Genomic DNA, 27,075 nt, shown 5'->3' with positions numbered 1-27,075 from the left:
TTTCTCTGCTCTGCACATATTACTCCTCATCACTTATGCATATTCGTGTTTAACTATATGCATAATACTATGCGACACCATTAGGTAGCGCTCGCCGCTGGTAATTTGACGGATCATACTTTTCCAGATGGGTCACATACTAATACTTTCTCATGCATATTTCTATCTAACATCATGCATATTTGTGTTAACGTTATGCATATTAGTTTTCAATTATATGCATAATTTTGACGACAGTCGCGAGAAAAAAAATGAATTTTCGGTAAAATAAATAAATAAATACTCCCTCCGTCTCACAAAAATATGAACAAAGTGAAATGCACGTGTTTTAAGAAATGTTAGTTGAGAGTTAAAGTAAGTGGAAAATGGGTCCCACTTTAAAAGGTTTTGTGAGAGTAATGAATTAATTAAGGAAAAGTTGTGGTGGGCCATGATGTTTGGAAAGGTTCATGTTTTTGTGAGACACCCAAAATGGAAAAACGTTCATGTTTTTGTGAGACGGAGCTCCCTCCGTCTCACAAAAACATGAACAAAGAGAAATGCACGGGTTTTAAGAAATGTTAGTTGAGAGTTAAAATAAGTGGAAAATCGGTCCCACTTTAAAAGGTGTTGTGAGAGTAATGAATTAATTAAGGAAAAGTAGTGGTGGGCCATGATGTACTAAAATGGAAAGGTTCATGTTTTTGTGAGACACCCCAAAATGGAAAAACGTTCATGTTTTTGTGAGACGGAGCTCCCTCCGTCTCACAAAAACATGAACAAAGAGAAATGCACGAGTTTTAAGAAATGTTAGTTGAGAGTTAAAGTAAGTGGAAAATTGGTCCCACTTTAAAAGGTGTTGTGAGAGTAATGAATTAATTAAGGAAAAATAGTGGTGGGCCATGATGTACTAAAATGGAAAGGTTCATGTTTTTGTGAGACACCCCAAAATGGAAAAACGTTCATGTTTTTGTGAGACGGAGGAAGTATATTTTTTTTTATATTTTTTAAAATGACTATTTTACTCCTCCGTGTTTTTTTGCCTTGGAAGCTTTGGAAAGTCTTGGGAGGCTGCTGCCATGTGGCGCGCTCCTAGTGCGCCACGTGGCCCATTGTGTGGTCATACCGCTAGGTATTATATACTATTATAAGGGGGTGGATCATTCACTCCCTATATATAGGAGGAAGTTCAATAGCGAAATAAATGTTTGCAAAGAAAAGAAAAACAATCTCAGTCATTGATCATAATCCATCGAGCGGTCAATAATTAAGATTAAATTTCGCATCCAGATTTTGGATGAACATATCAGTAATTGTGTTGAACGTATCCAGGTTTCAAACCCAAAAATCCCCAAACGTTCAATAAATTATTGGTATGTTCAACCGCATTATTGACATGTTCAATATTTCTTAATTTCTTGCTTAAGCTCATTTTCTTGTAAAATGCGACCCTATATATATATATATATATATATATATATATATATATATATATATGCGTGTGTGAGCGCGCGCGTGTTATTGCTTAGTTTTAATCTCATAAAATATTGTGTAAAATTGTGCTATAATTATGGAATGAAGAATAATTGATAATTAAGGAAGAAATAATATATTTAAAATACTTTAGAGGCATTTTAGACATAATTATTTTTTTATATAATATTAGAATATGCACTCATATAGCCATATCGGGGATTGAAATTGAATATTTGGTCCTCCATCTTAAAAACATAAATTTTAGCCATTTTTTATAATTTCAGACTGTATTGCTCTTAATTTGGGGGGACCGGATCGGGTTGGGTGCGGGTTTGGGTGGTACTTTTGGCACTAATGTTATAATTTGTGCCAAAAGTGTCAAATTACTTTAGAACAAAAAAATACCAAGTAATTTGGTACTTTTAGCACTAATATTGTCATTTGTACCAAAAGTATCAAATTACTTGGATTTTTTTAGGGTTAAGGTGCAGATTCACCCCTCAAGTAGAGACCCCTAGAGCGTTTACCCCACATTCTCGACCTTGACCCAAACACCTCCTCATAGTCCATAAAAATGGTGTAATTTAACCCATCCCACAGGGTTTTTTTTCCTACCGCCCAATGAACCCTCCCCCGGTTGTCCCTTCCTGTTCTGAGCTGATCGTCGTTCTGGAAGGGGGCGTACCATTGCTCTACAAACACCTTGATCCGAACCAATTTCAGCTCAAATTCCTGCAAATTGAGCACCTGAATCACCCTCACCCTCGACTTTTTGTTAGTCGGATCAATCAGGCAGTGCTCTAGCTCCACCGATTTGGATACGGAATCGATCCTTTGTTCCGCTACGTAACATCCGGTGGAAGCATATGTGAAGGCGGAGGCATCAAAGATATTTCTCTCATCGGAGGTGTAGACAGTGGCGGCATCGGTTTCGCATCCGACGGTGGGGAAGAGCTTGATGGATCTATACGTGAGAGAGGGGGAGTTGCCTAGGGTTTCAGCGAGGGTGGGGCACTGTGTTTGCCAGTCGAATATAGGGATGACAATTTACCCGCGGGTAACGGATATCCGCGATTACCCGACCCTAATAGGTGCGGGTTTGAGAAGCATTTGATATCCACGGATAGCTTCGTGGTTACAATCCACTATCCATTTAGTTCGTGTGTATGAGTTTGGATACTTACTATCCATACCCGCGAAATCCATTTACCCGCGAAAATACCCGTCGTAAAATACCCACAAAATATTCTTAAAATATGAATGTGGATTTGAACTATGATTTGTGAATTTGAACATCGATGCAAAATGTGGATTTGAACTATGTGATTTGTGGTGAATTTCTTTTTTTTATGTTAAATTTGTTATTAATTTATATTTAAATTATGTTTCGCGGGTATCCGGTGGATAGCGGGTGGTGGGTATCCGACAGATAGTGGGTTGACGAATACCCGACGGGTAGCGGGTATCCGCGGGTGGCGGATTTGGATAGCATTTGATATTCACGAATAGTTTAGTAGTTAAAATCCACTATCCATTTAGTTCGCGGGTATGGATATGGATAGCCACTATCTATGCCCGTCGTACTCGATTGTCATCCTTAGTCGAATACTTTGAACTCCCACTCCCGGTATGCCTCCGGCACCACTGATTCCGGCAGCTCCACCGTCTGCCCCTCTGCCGTGAAATTCGACCCAAATCTGTCCCATTCTCTCGACACTTTTTCAGCAAATTCTACTCAACCTTCAATTGACACACAAATACGTGATGAGAATCTAAACAGTAGGTGAGTTATAATTAGAACTATAACAAAATTATTGCATGTTATATTTAATAGGAAATTGGAGGGTGGAAGAGGAGCGGAGGGGCGTTGCGGAGGAGGTGAGAGGATATTGGTGTGCCGTGGTGGTGGTTGGAGTTGTGGTGTGCGATGGTCGAAACAGGAAGGGACGGCCGGTGGGGAGGGGGTTGAGGTTCACTGGGCGGCGGAAAAAAAAAAAAAAAAAAAAAAAACGGACGCTTAACGGCCGTCTTTGGGCTGAGTTAAATTGCACCATTTTTTATGGACTATGAAGGGGTGTTTGGGCCAAGGTCGAAAATGAGGGGGTAAACGCTCTAGGTGTCTCTATTTCAAAGGTGGATCTGCACCTTAACCCCCCCTCCCCCCATTTTTTTATGTTTGTACTTTTGGCACTAATATTCTCATTTGTTCTAAGTATTTTTGTACTTTTGGCACAAATTATAACATTAGTGTCAAAGTACCAAATTACTTAGTACTATTTTTGTTTTGCGTTATATTGATGTTGGGAACCTTGTGGAATATCCTAACCCTTGTTTTGATGATACCAAAACTCATAGGACTTAAATGTAATAGACTAGAATCGTTTTGAACTCAAGTGTTAGAGTTCGTTTCTAGTTTAGTTGCGGTGTCGAAGACTGAAGAACGAAGACTGAAGACTGAAGACTGGAGTTACCAACTGTAGTGTCAGTTCAAGAATCAGTTGAAGACTGATTATTTAATGCGCGCCATAGACTGATACTAAAGTCAAGTATCAGTTGAACATTCCTCCTAGGACTGATCTTCCAACGTTCAGTGGAAGCCACGTACGCTCAAGTACAGCCGCATTAAATGCAGAGATATCTCAATATCTTATCTCTGCAGAGGTCATTCCTATCTGGTGGCTACTTTTCAGAGATGTCACATCTCCTGTCCTTCAAAGAGAGCCGTTTCCACACAGACAAGGAACCTCGAAGATTGAAGCCTCAGCCCAAAATTCGAATTGCTCTCCAACGGAAGAAATCTTGAGGACGATTTACGCCAACGGATCTATTCAAGAGTTCTCCTACAAATAGCGCTCGAGGATCACTTCAATCTTCACCGATTCAACGACATAAGCTGAAGCTCTGCCGAAATAGCTACTCAGCCTAAAGCTTAACCGCTCAAAGCTTGAATCGAAGAAGAGAATTCCAAAGCCAAAATCAGTCACTGCTGATTACATACATTCTCTTAGACCCTAGGCATATATTCTGTGTACCCAGAAGCCAAAGGTCAAACTTGCTTCAAAGAACTTGTTCTTTGTAAGTATAGTTGGCACTCGTTTAAACCTCTCCCCCATAAGAGTGTTTGAGTGACTCGGAGATTCAGGAAGGTACTCTGAACTCTGAAAGGGAAGTCTGAGCACGAGGTGTGCTTAGCAGGGAAACCCTACGCGAGTTGTGTAGGTGCTGAAATCCTACGCGAGGTGTGTAGGTGGGGAAACCCTACGCGAGTTGTGTAGGTGCTGAAATCCTACGCGAGGTGTGTAGGTGGGGAAACCCTACGCGAGGTGTGTAGGTGCTGAAGAGAGTTTATCTTCAGTTTACGGTTTGCAGTGCACCAGGCAAGCACTTGCGGAGTGGATTGTTGGTTTGATCAACCAGCCGTGGATGTAGGAAAGAGTTTTTCCGAACCACGTAAAAGTCTCTGTGTTATTTACAGCTTTCAGTTTTACTTTCATAACTGTGTTATTTCAATTGATAAAACTGAACACTGACTAACAGCAAGAGAAACCCTAATCCAACTATCTGCTCCACCGAGGCTATTCGAAACTAAGTTTAATTTCCGCTGCGTGTGATATCAATCTGACTGAACTATCCTCTGATAGTAAGTAAGAGAGATATCATCTCTATCGTTGCAAACACGACTGAAGCCCGTACGTGGATCAGTTAAGTTCTAGTGACTTAACTGATAACTCTTTACTGAAGAGCTTTCAGTATCAGTCGTCAACCCTGTTGGTCAAAACTAATTTCGGTTAAACAGGTGTCTGGTTTGCATGTAAAGTTTCTTTTCTATCTCTGACTGAGATCCCTCTGATTGAGGTTGGTAGATAGTCAAAAATAGCCTATAGGTGTACTCCCCCCCCCCATACACCTATTCGAGACCCCCCGGACCTAACAATTGATACTTTTGGCATAAATTATAATATCGTTACATTAGTGCCAAAAGTACCACCCGAACCCGCGCGTCCAAACCGATCCGATCCGCCCAAATTAAGGGCAATACAGTTCAAAATTATTAAAAATGACCAAAATTTATTTATGTTTTTAAGATGGATGGCCAAATATTAAGTTTCATTGTCCAATATAACTATCTTAAAAATTGACTCATAATATTAAGAGTATTATGACAATCATAATTATGGCCACATATAATTACCCCTAGTGAGGGAAATTAGGAACAAATGTTTTCATAGTATTTCATTTGAAACACTCAATACATGATAAACACCTTCAATGTAACTAAAAAATTATACAATATGCAACACAAAATTATACTCTACATTTTTTTCTTTTACTTAATTTGACAAAATACTTTAAAAAAAAGTTACTACGTACTACTATTTTTTCAAATTTATTTTAAAAAATTCACTTTATACTTAAATTACATGCACATTAATAATAGTTTCCAAGAAATGGAATACTACAACTACAAGTGAACGAGGTTATTACTTGTTATTGACTGATTCAGTCCAGTCCAATAAAATAGTAAGTAATAAATAATGAACATCTCCTCTTTCACCTGTAGTGGACAAATAGTGACCACATTCCTTTCCTCTTATCCAAACTGCTTTTATTCTCTCTACATCACATGCGTTGCCCCTTCAATCCTCTTCTCCCAATGTAACTACAATTCCGTTAATACAATTTCTGTACATTAATTGTATATTCTCCTCGCGTCAACACACTATTAATCTGCAGTTCAGGTTAATTAAGCAGATTTTCTTAAATAATAGTGTCTGTTTCTTTTGCCTTAATCTGACATAAATTTGCATCACAATCTTCTGAAAGATTCTGCCTTGAGAATTTGTCGGATAAATTGTCTTTTATGTCTCTTTCTCTCTATATACAGTAGTTCAGTACCGAAGAAAGCTTACTAGTACTCCCTCCGTCCCACTCTAATAAGCGCGCCCACTTAGAAAATGGAGATTCTCGGACGGGGAAAAGCGGCACTCGACATCTATGAAACAACACCAAGAACAAAGCCATACTATGCCCTCCTCGGGAGAAACTAGTGATGATTGCCATGAATGCTGCCCTCGAGGACGTGTACTTAGAGGCTCATTTCCCTTTTTGAGACATCCCGTTAGAATAGACTCATTTTTCATTTTGAGTAAAGAATATGTATTTAATTAATGTGGATCACACCACTTTTCTCCTAAAAAGTAAATTTTTTAATCTCTATACCCAAAAAAAGTGAGTCTACTAGAGTGAGACGAATGGAGTATATTTTAGAGACATCCTCCAAATGTTTATAAGGTAGTATTTGGAGGAAGTTTCTACTTTGATAGTAGTTATTAATTATAGGAAGCGGTAGATTTTGATTGTGTTATTGTTACTATATCACACTAATATTACCTCCGTGCCATGTATGGAATGATACACCAAAAGTAAATTAACAAAATAAAATGGAAAAGAGAGTTTTTATTGCAAACACAACATACACGCACAATTCTTCAATTACTATAGGGTCATGACTTGTCTACAAATACAATAAGAATATCTAAATTTTCATTTTTAAGCAATACTATTTAATTGATTAAACAATACATAAATTTTTAACTTTTAGATTTTTTGTTTGAATTAAAACTCTAACCACATTCAATACTGCATGAAACCTAGAAATTTAGATGTTGCAATTCAGAGTTGGAACTCTATTTAAATCCACATAACATAATTGATCTGTTCACCGAAACTAGGGAACTAATAAGTTATCGGGAAGAGATTAGTTTTGGAAAACATATACACAAATAAATAAAAAAAATTAAAAATTGCACAACGGTAAATTTGATTAATCCAAGATCTCAAGCCTTGAGTATTAACCACATACCGCTAAGAGCATCAACAACGGCGGGTACAATGGCGGGATCGAACCCGGCCTATCGCACCCGCCACCGTTGCCGCACCCGGGTGCAATGGAGGTGGAGCAAGCGGCCGCACCGAGTGCAAAGGAGGGGCGGTGGCAACACGCGCCCCTTTTCAAGCAAGAAATAAAATAAAAAAATAGCAAAATTGAAAAAAAAAAATTAAAATTGAAAAAAATAGCAAATTTTTAAAAACAAATTTTAAAAAAATTAGCAAAATTGGTGGATGCAAATTTTAAAAAAATACGCTAGATTTTTAGGATTTTTTATTTTATGTTTGTTTTAATTTAAGTAATTTAGGATTTTAATTTCTTGTATTGCAACTTTAATTCAATCAATGTAGGATTTAAATTTGAATTCAGTGAAATTTTAATTTATCAAGTATTGTAAATTTAAAATTGAAATTAGAATAAAACTATATCAAAAATAAAATTAAATCCATTGCTGGAATGGGTGCACGGTTGTTGATGCTCTAAGCGAACACACACATATATTACTATAATATTATTTCGTCTTTGATAGGGTTTATATTGGTTATACAAAAGAGAAGTTCACCATTTTTCTTCTTTATTTTCACTTCAAGGAGAGATAATATTATCCTCCATTTTGGTGTGATAATATTATCCCTCCTTGAAGTGAAAATAAGGAAGGAAAAATGGTGAACTTCTCTTTTGTGTAACATGTGGGATAAGAAAGAAGACATTTAAAGGTTTAAATTTTTGTTATCCCTCCATTTAGAGGGATAAAAAGCAAACACACCCTAAAAGTTATGGTATATAATTTTTTAAAATTTTATATTTTTGAAATAAAAGATGAGTATAATTCATAGTATTTATAATTATAAAAATGAAACATAGTGGCATATCTACATATAATTATGAGGCACCGGATCTCATCCAATAAAAAATTGCTATTTTTGAAAAATTAGGCTAATGGTAGGAATTGTGTAATTTCCAATTCTACCCTTCAATTGAAAGAATAAAATAAATAAAATATGTGATGTCATGTGCTGTAGTCTATATATACATTATAAATAGTTCAAATTTAATGCTACATACTATTTCGAGATTAGCATGGGACCTAACCCTTTTATAAAATATCAGAACGAAACCATTTATATATCCTCGGTACTGATTCAACTTAAGAGACCTTTGATAGTCTTCTCTTTTCATAACAGAAGCTCATATGCTTCAAATTCTAACATCAATTTATACGATTCGATCCAGAAGTACTTGATTTGTTGAGAGCCTATATAGCTAATCTTCTCCTAGCTGTTCTTCTCGTTTCAAAACTGATAAATGAAGAAACAAATGTTATTAGCGTGCGTTTACTATGATTGTAAAAATTTTATTAGAAAATGATGAATAAAAAATACAAGAAAATATTATATTTTACTCTTTTTTTATCATATGTTTACTAAAGACAAAAAAATGAGAAAATATTCAAAAATATTTTCACACTCCTACCTTACGATAATATTATTCAACATTGGAGAAAAAATGAGTGAAAAGGCTGCCTGAGCAAATATTCCACCGTGCACGAAGAAAATTTTCCATCATAGTAAACATGTAAAAATGATGGAAAATAGGTGAAAATATATATATTTTTTTTCTCCTTTTCCATCAAAGTAAACGTACTCTTAGTTGCAAATGTTAATAACAATACTTCACGTATATTTCTTTTGTAACCAATCACAAAACTTGCATTAAGAAACAGAAGAGATAGCAGTCAACAGTCTGGCAAAGGACCAGTGGAACAGGAAGAGCAACACGATACAAATGCAATACTTGGGTTCCGATCCAAGCCGAATCCAACCCCAACCTCAGCAGCAAGTTCTCTAATTTCCTCCAAAATATTGCCCAAATCTTTTTAGATACCGATGAAATGCATAAGGTACCTTAACTTAAAATATATTCATATAATTCGGACCTATGGTATTTTATTCAACTCACAAAAAAAAAAAAAAAGTTATAGGATTGCCATCCCACCAATTAGGCCAACTATAATGAGAGCTGAATCGAAAAATATTTTTAATCAATTGCAGTCTTAAAAATCTTAGATGTCTTAAAAATCTTCATAACGGTGAGATATTCTCAAACATCGACAGAACATTGAAAAAGTTAGATGCAATAGATTGGTGGTAGACAAGAATTGGTGGTGTGGATGCTTAAAGACCCTACATGTACATTACTATTTTGTATCTTTATAGTATCTAAATAATTCTTCAAGTATCTAAATAATTCTTCAATCTTCAGACTGTGTCAATATCACTCAATATTAATGCCATTAAATAATATTCATAATTTGGACTTTGACTATATGCATATATTAGAGGGTGTTTGGCTATGTTTATTTTAAATAATTTATAAGCTTTAACAGTTCATACGATGTTTCAAGAACTTATAAAATGTAGTTTATCAAAATCTTATAAGTTGTCAGAGTGTTTGGATAATTAAACTTATTATAAATTAGAGAGAAGATGTTTATTAGCAAGAAAAGATTAAAGATAAATGAACTTAAAATAATATATATGATGAAAATAATAAATTATAGTTGAATAATATTTGTAAAATGATTGTTGCATATAAGATTATGAAAAAATTAATTTTTTGGGAGCTCATAAACTTTTGAATCTTATTTTTAGAGTTTATAAACTATTTAGAAGCTTATTTTATCATATACTCCCTCCGTCCATAAAAGAACTTCCTAAGAGGAAGTGACACTGATTCTAAGAAAAAATTATTAGATATATTAAAAGTAGAGAAAAAGTTATTGAGTGTATTGAGAATGGTAAAAAGATGTTTTAATTAGTATTAGAAGTAGTGAAAATATGAAAAATAAGATTGAATGCAATATGTATAAGTGGTGGAATATAATTTAAAAATAAATAAAAAATTCTTTTGTAGACGTTTCCGAAAAGATAAAGTAAAAAATTCTTACCTTAAAAAAAATTATGAACTTCTAAACAATTACTAATATATCCTGAAAAAAACTGGTAAATTCAGCCGAACACCATCTAAATTTCATGCAAATCTATATTTTCCTTTTCGTGTGCTTGTCTTCTTCCAACTCTTTTGTTTGCATCCATAATTATGATTCTCGCAACTTGGGCCACCCTTTTCAATTGGACCATCATGTCTCCCTGTATTTCAATAAAATTAAATTGTCCACTTTACATTATACTATAAAGTCGGGATCACGTACGTTGGAATTTTTCTTGGTGCGGAAATTTATAATTTATAATCTATAATTTATTAAAAATATACTATCTTTTAATTTGAAATGAGTTTAAATTAATTTTAAAATTATGTGATAATTATTTTATTAAATAAAATTAAAGATTTATTTATAATTTTTTTCTTTATCTTCTTATTTTTTATATTTTACTTTTTTGTAAAATTGTGAATCTATGTGAATTCACTTTCCACCGACGAACCTGATAAGTATCTGAATCAACTTAATTTTAAGATTCTTTATTTTATAGCGGCAAGTCAGCTGATCAGTTATGTTATCTTGAACTGAATCAGAAATTAATCGATTGTGATCGAAAATCTTATTTTGTTTTCAGATAACTAAACACTTTGCTGCTTACTTGCTTCTACCTATAATAACAAATTTTTAACTTTTCTAAAAAAATGTGAGTGTTTGAAGGCGGATTCTAATTAGAACAAACTATTACAATGAAGAACAACATAGATGATTCAGTTAGCTCAATTCTAAAAGTATGAATTTACAACGAATACAATTTAGAATTTGATAGAAAATAATTGTTGAAATCTCAAGTGATAACGATGTCAAACTTCGGATTAATTTAGTTATAGTCCTAGGTTGATTATGTTTTTCTTCGGCTGGGACCTAAATAGTTGCTGAACTAATGAACTAATTTATTAGTTGATGTGTGAAATGATCTGTGATCTTGAGGTGACCAAGGCTGATATATTCTCTTTTTCAGTTGGTCAATTGATCAATAGACTTATCTTTTTACACCATTAATAGACTTCGAGTCATACGCTAAAAGATACTTGGAACTTTGGGCGGCTCACAATCTTCATCTATTAATTCTTCTTTGCAGAATCCCGTAAAATAAAAAGCAATCACTACAAAAAAAAAAAGATGCTATTAACAACGAAAATTCTCATCGTTAAAATTATTCTCGACGAATTATAGACTGGAACTAGGCGTCATTATAATAATCGCGGAAAAAATGATTAACGACGAAAAAATCCATCGTTGAATTTCTCGACAGATCATCGACGATATTTCCCATTGTTAATTAAGCTCCCTAAGAAGTGAGCTGCAATATAAAATTACATCAATTGACTATCATTGTTAGGAAGTTTTTGGTATTTAATCAAACTATAGAAATTTTCCAAATAAGATCAAAAACAATAATAAATTTTATCAAAACTTAAAGATTTTCTTGTTAAACAATCAAATACATAGCAACATTTGCAACGAAGAACATGTATATGGTTGGTTTATCATGAGAACATTACGACATTGCGTATACAATTGCTGCACTGAACATATAAAGTTGTTGCACTTTCTTATTCTTGAACATAAAAATTATAAATCGCTTATACTTAACATATAAAGTATTTGCACTTAACTTATATTTAAAGTATGTGGACAATGGAGCGCAACTCAGTTCGTAAGACGATTCCCCTCGAACCAATAGATCAAGAATTCCTGTCACTACGGGGGAAAATGGAAAACCATTAGTTAATCCTTTAAAAAAAATTATAAAGTATGTGCATTTTTATGGTCTTGAGTCAAAATCTCGTAGGGGACGCAATTATAGTGTATTTTCATGACCATAAAAATGCAACTAATTTTTACGTTAAGTGCAGTTACAATAATGAGTTACATGCAAGATTTGTAGTTTTTAAGTTAAATAAAATTTTTACTATAATCCAACTTATGTAGAAATATAATATTAAATTATCAGCATACAATATAGTGTTTGATTACAACATACAATTTATTATCAAAATTCAATGATATTTAAGTAGAGTCTTGACATACTATATATGTAATACCCGGGCTTTTGATGACGTGTTTAATTGATTGAATTTGAGTAATTAGGGTTTAGATCCCTTGTTTGATTTACTTTGTAAAGAGATGAAGAGTTATATGAAGTTTTGTTGTTATATTTTAAAAATGTTGAGATGTTCTTTTGATGATGTGAGAATGATGTGAGATTTTATATCCGTATTTGAGTTTGAGTATTCAAATAATTCTAGATAATTATTTGAATGAGAACGGTGAACTCGGAAGTGAAATCTGAGTCCGTTAAGACGTTTTTGAAATTTTTGACTTTTTGACGATGAATAGTAAAATACGGCTATTTCGTCTTTTTGTCGACTTTCAAAATCTTACGTGCACGTCGTCGAGAAATATTCTTAGTTTTTCGATACGAGTCCAATAATGAAAGTTTTTATTTTTGGACGACGAGTGAATACTAAATCGGGATTTCTCGATAAACGAACCGAGCTCGTTTATCAGAATTTCGAGAACGAGCTTGCGTTTTCTATATTTATATAGAATTACGAGTGTAATGAAAGTGAGTAGAGGTTGAGAGGGCGAGTAACGAAGAGTATGGGTTGTTAGTCGTTAAAACGAGACGAGACGAGACGAGACGAGACGAGACGAGATATTTAACGACTAAATATCTAACCCTACCCCACCAAAACCACCCCCCAACCGCCCAAGTTCAGTCAAACACTCTTAACTCACGTTGATTTTCAGCCCACACACAACTCACACACACTAACACCTAAAACACACACACCATTCACGCATATACCATTTTTAGCTTGAGCTCAAGCTTTTGAGCTCCGATTTGAGCACCGAGATGAACGCCGATCATCTTTTCGATCACGTATCTAAGTAGGTAAGATCTCTACCTACGTTTTGATGGTTTTCTTTTCGATTTTCGTCGACGTCGAAAAACGTCGATTCTCGACTTTATTTTGAAACGACGTCGGATCGTCGTGAAATTTTAGTATGTTGTTCTTGGGTAGATGTTGAGCATGTTTAATGAAGGGAGTAAGAACGGAACGAACCGTAGCTATGAAACCCATGAGGGCAGCCCCGTTTTTCACATATTAGCTTGTCTTTCGATTTTTGTTTGATCGTTTTGACTTGATATTTGTGCTTAGGGGTATGCTAGAATCGATATATATTAAATTCGTATTTTTCCAAGCACGAAAATTGTATAAATTTTTAGAGTATGATTATTTAAATTCGTGAAGTTAGAGACGTTGCATAATGAATATTATTGCGTATATGTGTTCTACGATATCACATGAGCATGCTAATTGATTTACAATTTATGGATGATAATTGTTGAACGAAATTAAAACTGGAATTCTGTCAAAATTTTACAGCAGTTTCAAGCTTATGTTTCGATGAGTTTTCATTGCTTGATGGCTCTGAAATTTTAGTATGTTTATCTATGATATGTGTATTTCGTTGCTGCAAAATTTCATGTCTTTTGGATGATGTTTGCTATTTTAAAGATATTTTGAAAAGTCCTTGACAGAATCTGTCAACTATTGGTAGACTTCACAAAAACGTTTATATCTATTAATCCATGAAGGATTTTGCATCACCGTTTTTCTTAAACGAAACTAGACTTCAATACTTTTCTAAAAACATAAGATTTCGATTTTTATGACCTCTGAAACAGAGCAGTTTATTATTTCAAAAATGCCCTGTTCTGCTGTCATATTTGTCCAACAGTAAAAGTGTATGAGTTTCATTGTTTATTTGGCAGATCATATGAACGTTTTCTCTTGTGAAATTTTAACCAAATCTTCAAGGATACCTTTAGTTTTGGATGATTAAATTTGATGGAATTTTATTAAGGTTTGCCTTGGTTTCTAATGGCCTAAACAAAATTGGCAGAAACTGTCAATCTTTGACAGCCTGCACTAAAAGAGCAATATCTCCAAAAACCTTTAACCTTTTTGGTTAACTACCATTTTTAGAGTGAACTACACTTCATGAAGTTTTTGAGATCAATTGGTATGAGAGTTTATGATGATTGAGTTGGTTGTTATGAATTTTTAAAGATGACACAAAAACAGCAAAACTTTCTAGAAAACAACTTGATTATATTTGTTTTGATGGATGATACGATATGACTAAATGGTGTGAGTTGTGAGAGTTATGATTAACGCACATAAATGTTGGTATCTGACACTCGAACAATTGGTGTCGAGTATAAATGATAGTTTACTGATAAAGAGTCTTGATGATTTTGAATTGTTTGGTTTGCGTTGAAAAGATGTCAAGATGTTAAGTTTTGAGTCGAGAGACGAGTTCACGTAGTGAGATTCACGCGTTGAAATCTCGTGGTTGACATTATATATGAATAGGTCATGCCGAAATTTTTAGTGAAATTAGGATTTGAGCATAGTCAATTCTTGTTGACCCGTGACTCAAATACATGCCTAATGGATAGTTTAACTTCTAATTGGTTAATTAGACGAGATGAGAGCGAATAGATCTGCTAAGAAAGTGGACTTTTCGATGTGTTAAATATTTCTTTTAATTGAAGAGCTGCTAATTATAACATAAGGATGTTATAATTAATGAGTAATGACGAGAGATAATAATTGTTATATTGATTAACAATCAAGAGAGATGAACATTAGAGATACTAATGTTTCATAAAAGAGATTAGATTATTGATCGAGGTTTCTTTTATAACTTCTCATCAATTCTTCATAACAATGAAGGTCCTTTTGGGAAGTAACGACTTGAGGGAGAGAGTGACGTTACTCATTGATACAGAGACACAACGAGGTGGGCATTACTTTTACTATACGTATATAGAGATCCCCTACGTATCGTAGGCCTCTTATACGAATGAATGCATGAGATGATCTAACTGTTAATTTCAGTTTCATATATATCAAATGAGTTTAAATGTTACATTCAAACAAGTTATTTCATGACAAAATCTTTGAGTTAAAGTTATTTCAAGTATTGTCTTGCCATAAAATGTTTAAATTTTAGTATGATATCTATCTGCTTTGGCTTTGCCAATGATGCAATCGAATTCGGGTCCTGAGCAGTTGATAGCTATCCTGCCAGGACTAGTGTACACCAGTGACCGTGAGTCATCTAGCGGGTTGGCCGGTCAAGTGACCGTGAGAGGTGGCCACCTCTCCGGCACAAAGTTCCAGATATGATAGATTACAAAAGAACTTAGTCTGATCAGACGAACTTTAAGAATCACAAATGAACTTAGTAAGCTTGGGCCTTTTTAGCGAAAAACTCCCTTGCTGTACTGATTATGATGGCATGACAATTTATAGTTTTGAAGCATGTATTTTTATACCTAGGCATACGTGCCCACTGAGTGCTTTTGTACTCAGCCCTGCATATGTTTTCTAAATGTGCAGGTTGAGCTGATGTGATGATGGTGCTGCAATGAGCGGAGTCTCCAGGGTTGTTAATAAATAGTTAACCTGTCTAGAATATGTCTTCATACATATGTCTAGCTACTTTCCGCTGCAAGATGTTGTTGATGTTATAGTATGTTATGTCATACTTTGAGTCTTAAGAGAATGGTTTCATACGATGTATAACTTGATTAATGATATTAATTAAGTTTTATGCTGTCTTTCATAGACTGTTTTCAATTGAGTATTAATGAATAAAAAATGACGAGTTTTATTAAGATGAGTAAGTTTTACGGCTATAAATGACGCCCCTTTTCTTCCCCTTCTTCTTTAACCCCATCCCTAGTCGTGGATCACTCGGCCTAACTATCCCTAGTTAGGGCGGGCTGTGACAGAGTGGTATCAGAGCGAAGGAAAGCTCTGAATTAGAAGTCTTGAGTTTAGTCTAGAATGAGTCACTAGACTAATAGTTATTAACAACCGTGAGCTCGGCGCACCATCACACCAGGCTCAACGAGGTATGTAAAATTTCAAAGTTTATTTGACGTTAAATTTTGAAGAGCATTATGTTGAGGTTATATGATGAGTTATGATCTTACACTTTAAAGGTGCATAGTTTGAGTTTGAGGATGACAACATGATTAATAATGAGTTATTATGTTGTAAGAGCATATGTTGATGTTACATGATGAATCATGAGAGCGTTTATATCATATGATGTTATATGATTGAGGATGCATAATTATGAGTTATGATGTGATGTATTTGAGATGTTTTGTGATGAGAATTGTTTGAGCAGTTGTGATAAGTCACGATGATTTAGATGAAGGAATCTAATGTCATTGTTAAGAGAGATTGTTTTTACTAAGTAGAAGGATGAAAATGAGAACTTAGAGCTAAAGCTTGAGAGAATTAGCAATTGCTTTAATGTACTTGTTGGTTTGAGTTATGAGTTTGAGTTATGAGCTTGAGTATAATAGCATGATTAATGATGAGTTATTAGCATGCTGCAATGAGATATTGTATGATATGTTGAGTTGTTTTGTGACGCGAGTTTTGCTCACGCAACCTTAATGGTACTTGAGGAGGTATCATGAGCCATAGTCTTTGGAGATGGCTTTGAGAGAGAATTGTTGAGTTGTCTTACTGAGTCACGATGATTTAGATTAAGGGATCTAATATCATTGTTTAGAGAGATTCTCTACTGAGTAAAGATGGGACGAGATGAGAATTTAGATGTTTTGAGCTTGAGTTTTAAGATAACAGTACTACTTAATAGGAGTTTTGCTAAGTTATGTTTTGTTTATTTCTGTTGCTGGAGCCAAGTAGAGTTAGTTCCTAGAGTCACCTTTAAGTTCTCCTTATAGGTTGGCCAGGACTGTTGGCACTGCACGAAAGTGGACTGTTGTGAGATCGAACTCAGGAAAGATCGGATATGAGGACGAGGCGTACAGTATGTGGTACAGAGATACCCTAGCAGATTTTCAAACACATGTTCATAGGACTATGAAAGGATAAAAGCCTTATGGTTGTTACTAGACTGGATGGCATCGTGCACCTAGTCCCCGTGCTACCAATCGAGTGGTAGGATTGAGCAAGGAAGAAAGCCACTCAATATGATGGGACATGTCGTCTTGAGCATTGGACCCACAGGAGATGGGATTTGTTACAGATACCCAGATTTTCTATGCGGATCTACTGACCGGATGCCTGTTTTCTACCAGGGACTCTAGAAGAGTGTAGTAGATATCGAGTCGATCCTTGAGTATCAGTTACCAAAGATGATAAAATGATAAACGATAATGAGGACGAGAAGTAGCCGAGGAGGGCTAGAGTTGATGAGGATGAGAAGAGAAGTCGATGTAGGCTAGAGCTAAGGATGATCTTGAGAGTATGCGCGGTACACCCTCGTTTTTGATTAGTTGCAATTACATTGCGATGTATATAACTTACTTAGGAGATACTGGTACTTGAGATTTTGACATGATGATAGATAAGCATGCGAATATAGTACCCTACTGATGTTAAATAGATGGATGTTCCTAGTGTGCTAAAGTAGCAACTAGATGAGTTAACTGGTAGCAATTACCGTAAGAGGTTCAGACCGAGACATAGTACTATTAATGGTGTTGGTTTAGAAGGGACATTACGATAGATACTATGGTTTTTGTAGGGTTTAAATAACCCCTTTATGTAAGCCCTCTAAAAAGAGGCATTCTACTGATGGACATATTAGGTTGACCAGAGTGGTCTTTTTGTTAGCATTTCGTGAGTGCTTATTGCCTTACAGATGAATGTTAAGGCGACCGTGAGGGTTTTCCTTAAAGTTGAGTTAGTAAATTGAACTTGAGTTTTGAGGATGCTTAGAGCGTTGGTCGAGTTGAGTTTTCCTTTTGTGATTTCAAAAATGCCTCAAAGATGTCATCAAGAGTGTGAGGTGAAGGATAGGCGGGATAATACTCCGCCACCACCACCGCAACATGAGAGGAGAGTAAAAAATATTGAACTTTCGAAACAAGAGTCTAGAACATAGGACCCTGAGTTTAAGCTTTTAGCTTGCTGGTGTGAACTTAAGTTTTGTTATGTATAGTATGTTGAGGGTTTAGAAGACACAGAATTTCCAAGTTCGGGATAGTATATCCCGTGTGACTGGGGAGTGATTATGTTGGACCTGGCCAGTCCGCATGATCCAAATCTCAGTAGACGTGTTTTGGGTTTATAAACCCATGTGTTTCAACTTTCGGTTGAAAAGCCAGATGGGTTCTTACTCTAGGTCATTTTTGTTCGACCTGGTAGTTACTTCATTCCACCCTCTGGTCATTCATTTGAGTCTCTTGAACAATTTGTTTTGATGTCGTTCTAGGGTTGAACCCTTACAACTTTTGAGTTATCCTAGTAGATTTTTTTTGATGTATAAGACTAGTGAGAGGCACGTCAGAGGACTTTAACACCTGAGCAACTGGCAAACTACACTTGAGAACAATTGAAGACTACTCTTGAGAAGTATGTACAGAGGAGTACAGTAAGCAGCGAGAGGCTGATTATCGAAGTTTGATGCAAGGAAAGAAATCGGTTGTAGAGTATAATCGAGAATTCTGTGAGCTAACACGTTCGCTCATCAGAAGATGGATACTGATGAAGAGATGTCTGAGTTTTAAGTGCCGGTTTAAGGCAGGACTTTAAGGTAGTATGGGCAAGTTATTGGATGCACCAGTTAGAATCCTGTTTAATACAGGAGCCTCGCATTCTTTAATTGGTTGAAGCATGTTACCTTCAAACTCGAACCAAAACAAGCTAGTCCCGAGTTGAGAGTAATCACTCCTGTAGGAAGAGCTACTACAGTTTCTCACATGATTTCTAACTTAGAGCTTGAGTTAGGATCACTAAAGATGAAAGCAAGAACCTTGCACTTAATGCATATGTGGAACGTAGACATTATTCTAAGGATGGAATGGTTAGCAAAGAACTTTGGCCCGATTGATTGTAAGAAGAGACAGATAACTTTCCAACCACCTGGGAAGGAACAGACATGTTTTCACGACATTGATAGAAAGAAGAGAATTCCAATCATTTCGGCACTTCAGGCGTCGAAATTGGTAAAGAAGAAAGGAGCACAAGCTTATCTAGTTTACTTGAATGATGAAGGATAATCAAGTAAAAAATAAACTTTGAGGATGTAGCAGTGATAAGGGAATATAGAGATGTATTTTCCGAGGTTTTACCAGGATTGCCACCAACAAGACAGTTGGAGTTCACTATCGATCTAGAACCTGGATCAGCACTAGTGTCGAAGGCACCCTATAGAATGGCGCCTAAGGAGCTACAAGAGCTGAAGATTCAGCTACAAGAATTGCTCGAGTTAGGTTTTATTAGACCTAGTGTATCCCCGTGGGAAGCACCAGTCATTTTTGTCAAAAAGAAGGATGGCACGTTGAGAATGTGCATAGATTATCGAGATCTAAATAAATTGACACTCAAGAACAAATATCCTTTGCCGAGGATAGATGACTTGTTTGATCAATTACGAGGAGCGAGTTTTTCTTGAAAGTTGACTTGAGATCATATTACCACCAGTTCAAATTTTGACAGAAGGATACACCTAAGACAGCTTTTCAAATGAGGTATGAGCACTATGAGTTCGTAGTTATGCCATTCGGTTTGACAAAAGCACCAGTAGTTTTCATGGATCACATGAATCAAGTTTTCATCAATAACTGGATAAATTTGTCCTAGTTTTCATAGATGATATTCCCATCTATTCGAAGAATGAGCAGGAGCGCCAAAACATTTGAGAACGATGTTGGAAACGCTAAGAGTTGAGAAGTTTTTGCCAAATTCACCAAGTGCGAGTTTTGGTTGAACGAAGTAACTTTTCTAGGACATATTGTATCATCCGAAGGAATTAAAGTTGACCCCGCCAAGGTACAAGCTGTACATGAGTGGAGATCACCAACTACGCCTAACGAGATTCGCAGCTTTTTAGGCTTAGCAGGATACTAGAAGAGGTTTATTGAAGGATTTTCCACGATAGCAAGACCGAGAAAAGAAGCTAAGTACAATTGGAAAGAGGAGTGTAAAGAGAGTTTTTAAGAGCTTAAAGGAAATTGACTACAACACCAGTGCTGCTAGTCCCGGAAATGGATAAAGAGTATACCATCTACACAGATGCGTCAAAGAATGGGCTAGGATGTGTTTTGATGCAAGAAGGAAGAGTTATAGTCTATGCATCACGACAACTTAGATCCCACGAGATAAATTATCCAATGCATGATTTAGAGCTTGCAGCCGTTGTGCATGCCCAAAAAAAAAAAAAAAAAAAAAAAAATTGGAGACATCATCTCTACGGAGTTAGATGTGAGATTTTCACGGACCACAAAACTTTGAAATACTTTTTCAAGCATAAGGATATTAACATGAGGCAAATGAGATGGCTCGAATTAGTAAAGGATGTTAACTGCGACATTAACTATCACCCTGGCAAGGCCAATGTAGTAGCCGATGCATTGAGCCGAAAGGTCTCGTCAAAGTTAGGATGTATTCTCACGAGAGAGGATGAGCTTATAAAGGACTTTGACAAGATGAGGATAGAGATGATAAAACCACCAGGGACGATAGCAAGTATTGTTGCGACGATGCCTAGTTTGAGGAAAATGGTGATTGAAGCACAAGGAAAGATGAGACAATGAACAAGTTACGAGAAAGGATAAGAGCAGGAGATCTCAAGAGTTACAAAAAAATAAAAAAAAATAATAAAAAAAAAAAATCAGACAATGCTATCTTATTTGAGGGGAGAAGATGCATTCCCCGCGATGATGAACTTAAGAATACGATCATGAGTGAGACTCATAACACGCCTTACACCGCCCACCCAAGAGGCACAAAGATGTATCAGGTTGTAAAAAAAATAGATTTTTGTGGGACGGAATGAAATGAGACATAGCTTCGTTTGTAGAGCGATGCTTAGCTTGTCAGCAAGTGAAAGCATTACACCAACGACCCTATGGGAAGTTAAAACCGTTGGAGATTCCCGAGTGGAAATGGGATCACATAGCGATGGATTTTGTGACAGCTTTACCCAAAAGTCAAAGAGGAAATACAGCAATTTGGGTGATTGTAGATCGACTAACAAAATCTGCACATTTCATACCGATCCTAATCGCGTATGGACCAGATAAGTTATCACAATTGTACGTTCGTGAGATTATAAGATTGCATTGAGTACCGGTGTAGATCACCTCAGAAAAAAAAAAAAAAAATTTACATCACGTTTTTGGATGAGTTACAGAAAGAGTTGGGTACAAGGATGAATGTTAGCATAGCAGGCGATAGAAGATATTATAGGAACTACTATCCTTGATAGAGGAGTAAATCGGGAGAATGTGTTGCCACTAATTGAGTTTACCTATAAGATGTGAGACAAAGTTTCGAGATAAGAGACAAAGTTTTCTTGAAGGTTTCACCCTCAAAGGGGATGAATAGATTTGGAGTTAAAGGACAGCTTAGACCCAGAGTTATAAGTCCTTACGAGATATTGCAAAAGATAGGTCCAATAGCGTATAGGTTGGCTTTGCCACCTAGCTTTGGAAATGTGCATAACGTGTTTCACGTGTCACAATTGAGAGGATACATATTTCCGACCCAAACCATGTGGTTTACTAAGAAGAAATGATCTTAGAACCAGACTTGAGTTATGAAGAGAGAGACCTCAGATGATGCTAAATCATAAGATTCGACAATTGAGAAATAAATCGATTGCACTGGTTAAAGTCCAGTGGAGACGTTATAGTTAGAAAGAAGTGGAAAGAGAGCTTGATGATATGATGTGAGAGAAGTGCCCGAAACATTTACAGGAGGTACAAATTTCGGGACGAAATTTATTTTAAGGGGGATGGTATGTAATACCCGGGCTTTTGATGACGTGTTTAATTGATTGAATTTGAGTAATTAGGGTTTAGATCCCTTGTTTGATTTACTTTGTAAAGAGATGAAGAGTTATATGAAGTTTTGTTGTTATATTTTAAAAATGTTGAGATGTTCTTTTGATGATGTGAGAATGATGTGGAATTTTATATCCGTATTTGAGTTTGAGTATTCAAATAATTCTAGATAATTATTTGAATGAGAACGGTGAACTCGGAAGTGAAATCTGAGTCCGTTAAGACGTTTTTGAAATTTTTGACTTTTTGACGATGAATAGTAAAATACGGCTATTTCGTCTTTTTGTCGACTTTCAAAATCTTACGTGCACGTCGTCGAGAAATATTCTTAGTTTTTCGATACGAGTCCAATAATGAAAGTTTTTATTTTTGGACGACGAGTGAATACTAAATCGGGATTTCTCGATAAACGAACCGAGCTCGTTTATCAGAATTTCGAGAACGAGCTTGCGTTTTCTATATTTATATAGAATTACGAGTGTAATGAAAGTGAGTAGAGGTTGAGAGGGCGAGTAACGAAGAGTATGGGTTGTTAGTCGTTAAAACGAGACGAGACGAGACGAGACGAGACGAGACGAGATATTTAACGACTAAATATCTAACCCTACCCCACCAAAACCACCCCCCAACCGCCCAAGTTCAGTCAAACACTCTTAACTCACGTTGATTTTCAGCCCACACACAACTCACACACACTAACACCTAAAACACACACACCATTCACGCATATACCATTTTTAGCTTGAGCTCAAGCTTTTGAGCTCCGATTTGAGCACCGAGATGAACGCCGATCATCTTTTCGATCACGTATCTAAGTAGGTAAGATCTCTACCTACGTTTTGATGGTTTTCTTTTCGATTTTCGTCGACGTCGAAAAACGTCGATTCTCGACTTTATTTTGAAACGACGTCGGATCGTCGTGAAATTTTTAGTATGTTGTTCTTGGGTAGATGTTGAGCATGTTTAATGAAGGGAGTAAGAACGGAACGAACCGTAGCTATGAAACCCATGAGGGCAGCCCCGTTTTTCACATATTAGCTTGTCTTTCGATTTTTGTTTGATCGTTTTGACTTGATATTTGTGCTTAGGGGTATGCTAGAATCGATATATATTAAATTCGTATTTTTCCAAGCACGAAAATTGTATAAATTTTTAGAGTATGATTATTTAAATTCGTGAAGTTAGAGACGTTGCATAATGAATATTATTGCGTATATGTGTTCTACGATATCACATGAGCATGCTAATTGATTTACAATTTATGGATGATAATTGTTGAACGAAATTAAAACTGGAATTCTGTCAAAATTTTACAGCAGTTTCAAGCTTATGTTTCGATGAGTTTTCATTTCTTGATGGCTCTGAAATTTTAGTATGTTTATCTATGATATGTGTATTTCGTTGCTGCAAAATTTCATGTCTTTTGGATGATGTTTGCTATTTTAAAGATATTTTGAAAAGTCCTTGACAGAATCTGTCAACTATTGGTAGACTTCACAAAAACGTTTATATCTATTAATCCATGAAGGATTTTGCATCACCGTTTTTCTTAAACGAAACTAGACTTCAATACTTTTCTAAAAACATAAGATTTCGATTTTTATGACCTCTGAAACAGAGCAGTTTATTATTTCAAAAATGCCCTGTTCTGCTGTCATATTTGTCCAACAGTAAAAGTGTATGAGTTTCATTGTTTATTTGGCAGATCATATGAACGTTTTCTCTTGTGAAATTTTAACCAAATCTTCAAGGATACCTTTAGTTTTGGATGATTAAATTTGATGGAATTTTATTAAGGTTTGCCTTGGTTTCTAATGGCCTAAACAAAATTGGCAGAAACTGTCAATCTTTGACAGCCTGCACTAAAAGAGCAATATCTCCAAAAACCTTTAACCTTTTTGGTTAACTACCATTTTTAGAGTGAACTACACTTCATGAAGTTTTTGAGATCAATTGGTATGAGAGTTTATGATGATTGAGTTGGTTGTTATGAATTTTTAAAGATGACACAAAAACAGCAAAACTTTCTAGAAAACAACTTGATTATATTTGTTTTGATGGATGATACGATATGACTAAATGGTGTGAGTTGTGAGAGTTATGATTAACGCACATAAATGTTGGTATCTGACACTCGAACAATTGGTGTCGAGTATAAATGATAGTTTACTGATAAAGAGTTTTGATGATTTTGAATTGTTTGGTTTGCGTTGAAAAGATGTCAAGATGTTAAGTTTTGAGTCGAGAGACGAGTTCACGTAGTGAGATTCACGCGTTGAAATCTCGTGGTTGACATTATATATGAATAGGTCATGCCGAAATTTTTAGTGAAATTAGGATTTGAGCATAGTCAATTCTTGTTGACCCGTGACTCAAATACATGCCTAATGGATAGTTTAACTTCTAATTGGTTAATTAGACGAGATGAGAGCGAATAGATCTGCTAAGAAAGTGGACTTTTCGATGTGTTAAATATTTCTTTTAATTGAAGAGCTGCTAATTATAACATAAGGATGTTATAATTAATGAGTAATGACGAGAGATAATAATTGTTATATTGATTAACAATCAAGAGAGATGAACATTAGAGATACTAATGTTTCATAAAAGAGATTAGATTATTGATCGAGGTTTCTTTTATAACTTCTCATCAATTCTTCATAACAATGAAGGTCCTTTTGGGAAGTAACGACTTGAGGGAGAGAGTGACGTTACTCATTGATACAGAGACACAACGAGGTGGGCATTACTTTTACTATACGTATATAGAGATCCCCTACGTATCGTAGGCCTCTTATACGAATGAATGCATGAGATGATCTAACTGTTAATTTCAGTTTCATATATATCAAATGAGTTTAAATGTTACATTCAAACAAGTTATTTCATGACAAAATCTTTGAGTTAAAGTTATTTCAAGTATTGTCTTGCCATAAAATGTTTAAATTTTAGTATGATATCTATCTGCTTTGGCTTTGCCAATGATGCAATCGAATTCGGGTCCTGAGCAGTTGATAGCTATCCTGCCAGGACTAGTGTACACCAGTGACCGTGAGTCATCTAGCGGGTTGGCCGGTCAAGTGACCGTGAGAGGTGGCCACCTCTCCGGCACAAAGTTCCAGATATGATAGATTACAAAAGAACTTAGTCTGATCAGACGAACTTTAAGAATCACAAATGAACTTAGTAAGCTTGGGCCTTTTTAGCGAAAAACTCCCTTGCTGTACTGATTATGATGGCATGACAATTTATAGTTTTGAAGCATGTATTTTTATACCTAGGCATACGTGCCCACTGAGTGCTTTTGTACTCAGCCCTGCATATGTTTTCTAAATGTGCAGGTTGAGCTGATGTGATGATGGTGCTGCAATGAGCGGAGTCTCCAGGGTTGTTAATAAATAGTTAACCTGTCTAGAATATGTCTTCATACATATGTCTAGCTACTTTCCGCTGCAAGATGTTGTTGATGTTATAGTATGTTATGTCATACTTTGAGTCTTAAGAGAATGGTTTCATACGATGTATAACTTGATTAATGATATTAATTAAGTTTTATGCTGTCTTTCATAGACTGTTTTCAATTGAGTATTAATGAATAAAAAAAATACGAGTTTTATTAAGATGAGTAAGTTTTACGGCTATAAATGACGCCCCTTTTCTTCCCCTTCTTCTTTAACCCCATCCCTAGTCGTGGATCACTCGGCCTAACTATCCCTAGTTAGGGCGGGCTGTGACAATATATGAAGCACAACTCAATTGATAAAATGTTTCTCTTTTATTATAAGAAAATAGTATTTCCTCCATCCCACTTTAAATGACACAATAGAAATGGACACCAAGATTAAGAATAAGTATAAAGAGTGTGAAGTGGACAAAAATCACTTTGGCTGCGTTTACTTTGATGTATAAATTTATCCATGTGGTGTTTGCGAAACCAACACCTAAATCTATAAAGGGAAATCGCGAATTCTACCTAGTCGAGAAGAGTAAAAGTGGCTGATCGGAAATCTTGCGCAGGAGAGAAAATAGCAGTTGTATTCAAAATATGAGATAGCGTAAAATATAATACACGAGCTCGGGCCCTATTTATAGATTTACAAGCGGAGGGGTAAAATAGTAAAAACATCTGCGGTGCATGCGTGTTGCGTGATGGAAGGGTACGCTGGTAATTTTGATAATATGAGGGAGACCTTCCCGCGCGTTTGTTGGCTCCTCTGATGGCAATGTCTTTTCTGGCGAAGGCGTCTTCTCTGGTGATGTTGACATCTCTGGTGGAAGTGACTCTTCTAGTAAACACGTCCCCTCTGGCGAAGGCGTCTCCTCTGGCGGTAGTGACTTCTCTAGCAAGGATATACTTTCTGACTAAGATGCTTCCTCTGGTGGAGATGACTCCTCTGACGAGGATACTTCCTCTGGTGAAGATGACTCCTCTGACGAGGATACTTCCTCTGGTGAAGATGACTCCTCTGATGAGGATGACTCTTTTTGTAGCGATGGCTTCTCTGGCAATGGCCATTTTTCCACATGATTCTTCTGATTTATGTCCCTTCTCTACTCTGCACACATTACTCCTCATCACCATGTAAGAGAATGGATAATAAAAATTTATGCCTTTAAATGTCTAATTTATTTTCCAACATTTGACACAAAAACATTTTTCCTTCCTTATTTTCACTTCAAGGATGAATAATATTATCCATCCATTTTTGGAGGGATAATATTATTCATCTTTGAAGTGAAAATAAGGAAGAAAAAATGGTAAACTTCTCTTTTGTGTAAAACTAGTATACGCCCATTCGTGCGATGCACGAATCGACATCGAAATTAAACGATAAATTTAAATAAATAAATTTAAACAATAAAAAAATTAAA

The 27,075-nt window shown here is 35.7% G+C and overlaps 1 protein-coding gene and 2 long non-coding RNA genes across 3 annotated transcripts; 2 read left to right on the top strand and 1 right to left on the bottom strand.

Annotated features, from left to right (window-relative positions):
- Positions 1-1,935: 1,935 nt before the first annotated feature.
- Positions 1,936-3,509, bottom strand: LOC131023414 (uncharacterized). The gene is made up of 3 exons (XM_057952955.1): positions 3,467-3,509; positions 3,064-3,186; positions 1,936-2,489 (listed from the first exon to the last, which is right to left on the bottom strand). The coding sequence occupies exons 1-3, from the start codon at positions 3,507-3,509 to the stop codon at positions 1,936-1,938; spliced, it is 720 nt and encodes a 239-aa protein (XP_057808938.1).
- Positions 3,510-12,607: 9,098 nt separating this feature from the next.
- On the top strand, positions 12,608-15,992 carry LOC131021543 (uncharacterized). Its single transcript, XR_009100986.1, has 3 exons — positions 12,608-13,245; positions 15,098-15,164; positions 15,767-15,992. It is a non-coding gene; the product is annotated as an uncharacterized LOC131021543 (long non-coding RNA).
- A 6,390-nt stretch (positions 15,993-22,382) lies between these two features.
- LOC131021542 (uncharacterized) lies at positions 22,383-25,770 on the top strand. The gene is made up of 3 exons (XR_009100985.1): positions 22,383-23,022; positions 24,876-24,942; positions 25,545-25,770. It is a non-coding gene; the product is annotated as an uncharacterized LOC131021542 (long non-coding RNA).
- The last annotated feature ends 1,305 nt before the right edge of the window (positions 25,771-27,075 follow it).

The sequence above is a fragment of the Salvia miltiorrhiza genome, chromosome 4, assembly GCF_028751815.1.
Source record: "Salvia miltiorrhiza cultivar Shanhuang (shh) chromosome 4, IMPLAD_Smil_shh, whole genome shotgun sequence".
Taxonomy (NCBI): Eukaryota; Viridiplantae; Streptophyta; class Magnoliopsida; order Lamiales; family Lamiaceae; genus Salvia; species Salvia miltiorrhiza.
The sequence above is the reverse complement of the archived record's forward strand: the minus strand, read 5'-3'. Positions and strand labels throughout refer to the sequence as shown.

Excerpts from the sequence above, each read along its gene's own strand:
- LOC131023414 (XM_057952955.1), bottom strand. The coding sequence starts at position 3,509 with ATGGTGCAATTTAACTCAGCCCAAAGACGGCCGTTAAGCGTCC. Across the intron at positions 3,187-3,466 it reads AAGACGGCCGTTAAGCGTCC|AATTTGCTGAAAAAGTGTCG; the intron begins GTTTTTTTTTTT and ends AAGGTTGAGTAG. Across the intron at positions 2,490-3,063 it reads CCGGGAGTGGGAGTTCAAAG|TATTCGACTGGCAAACACAG; the intron begins TATTCGACTAAG and ends TTGTCATCCCTA.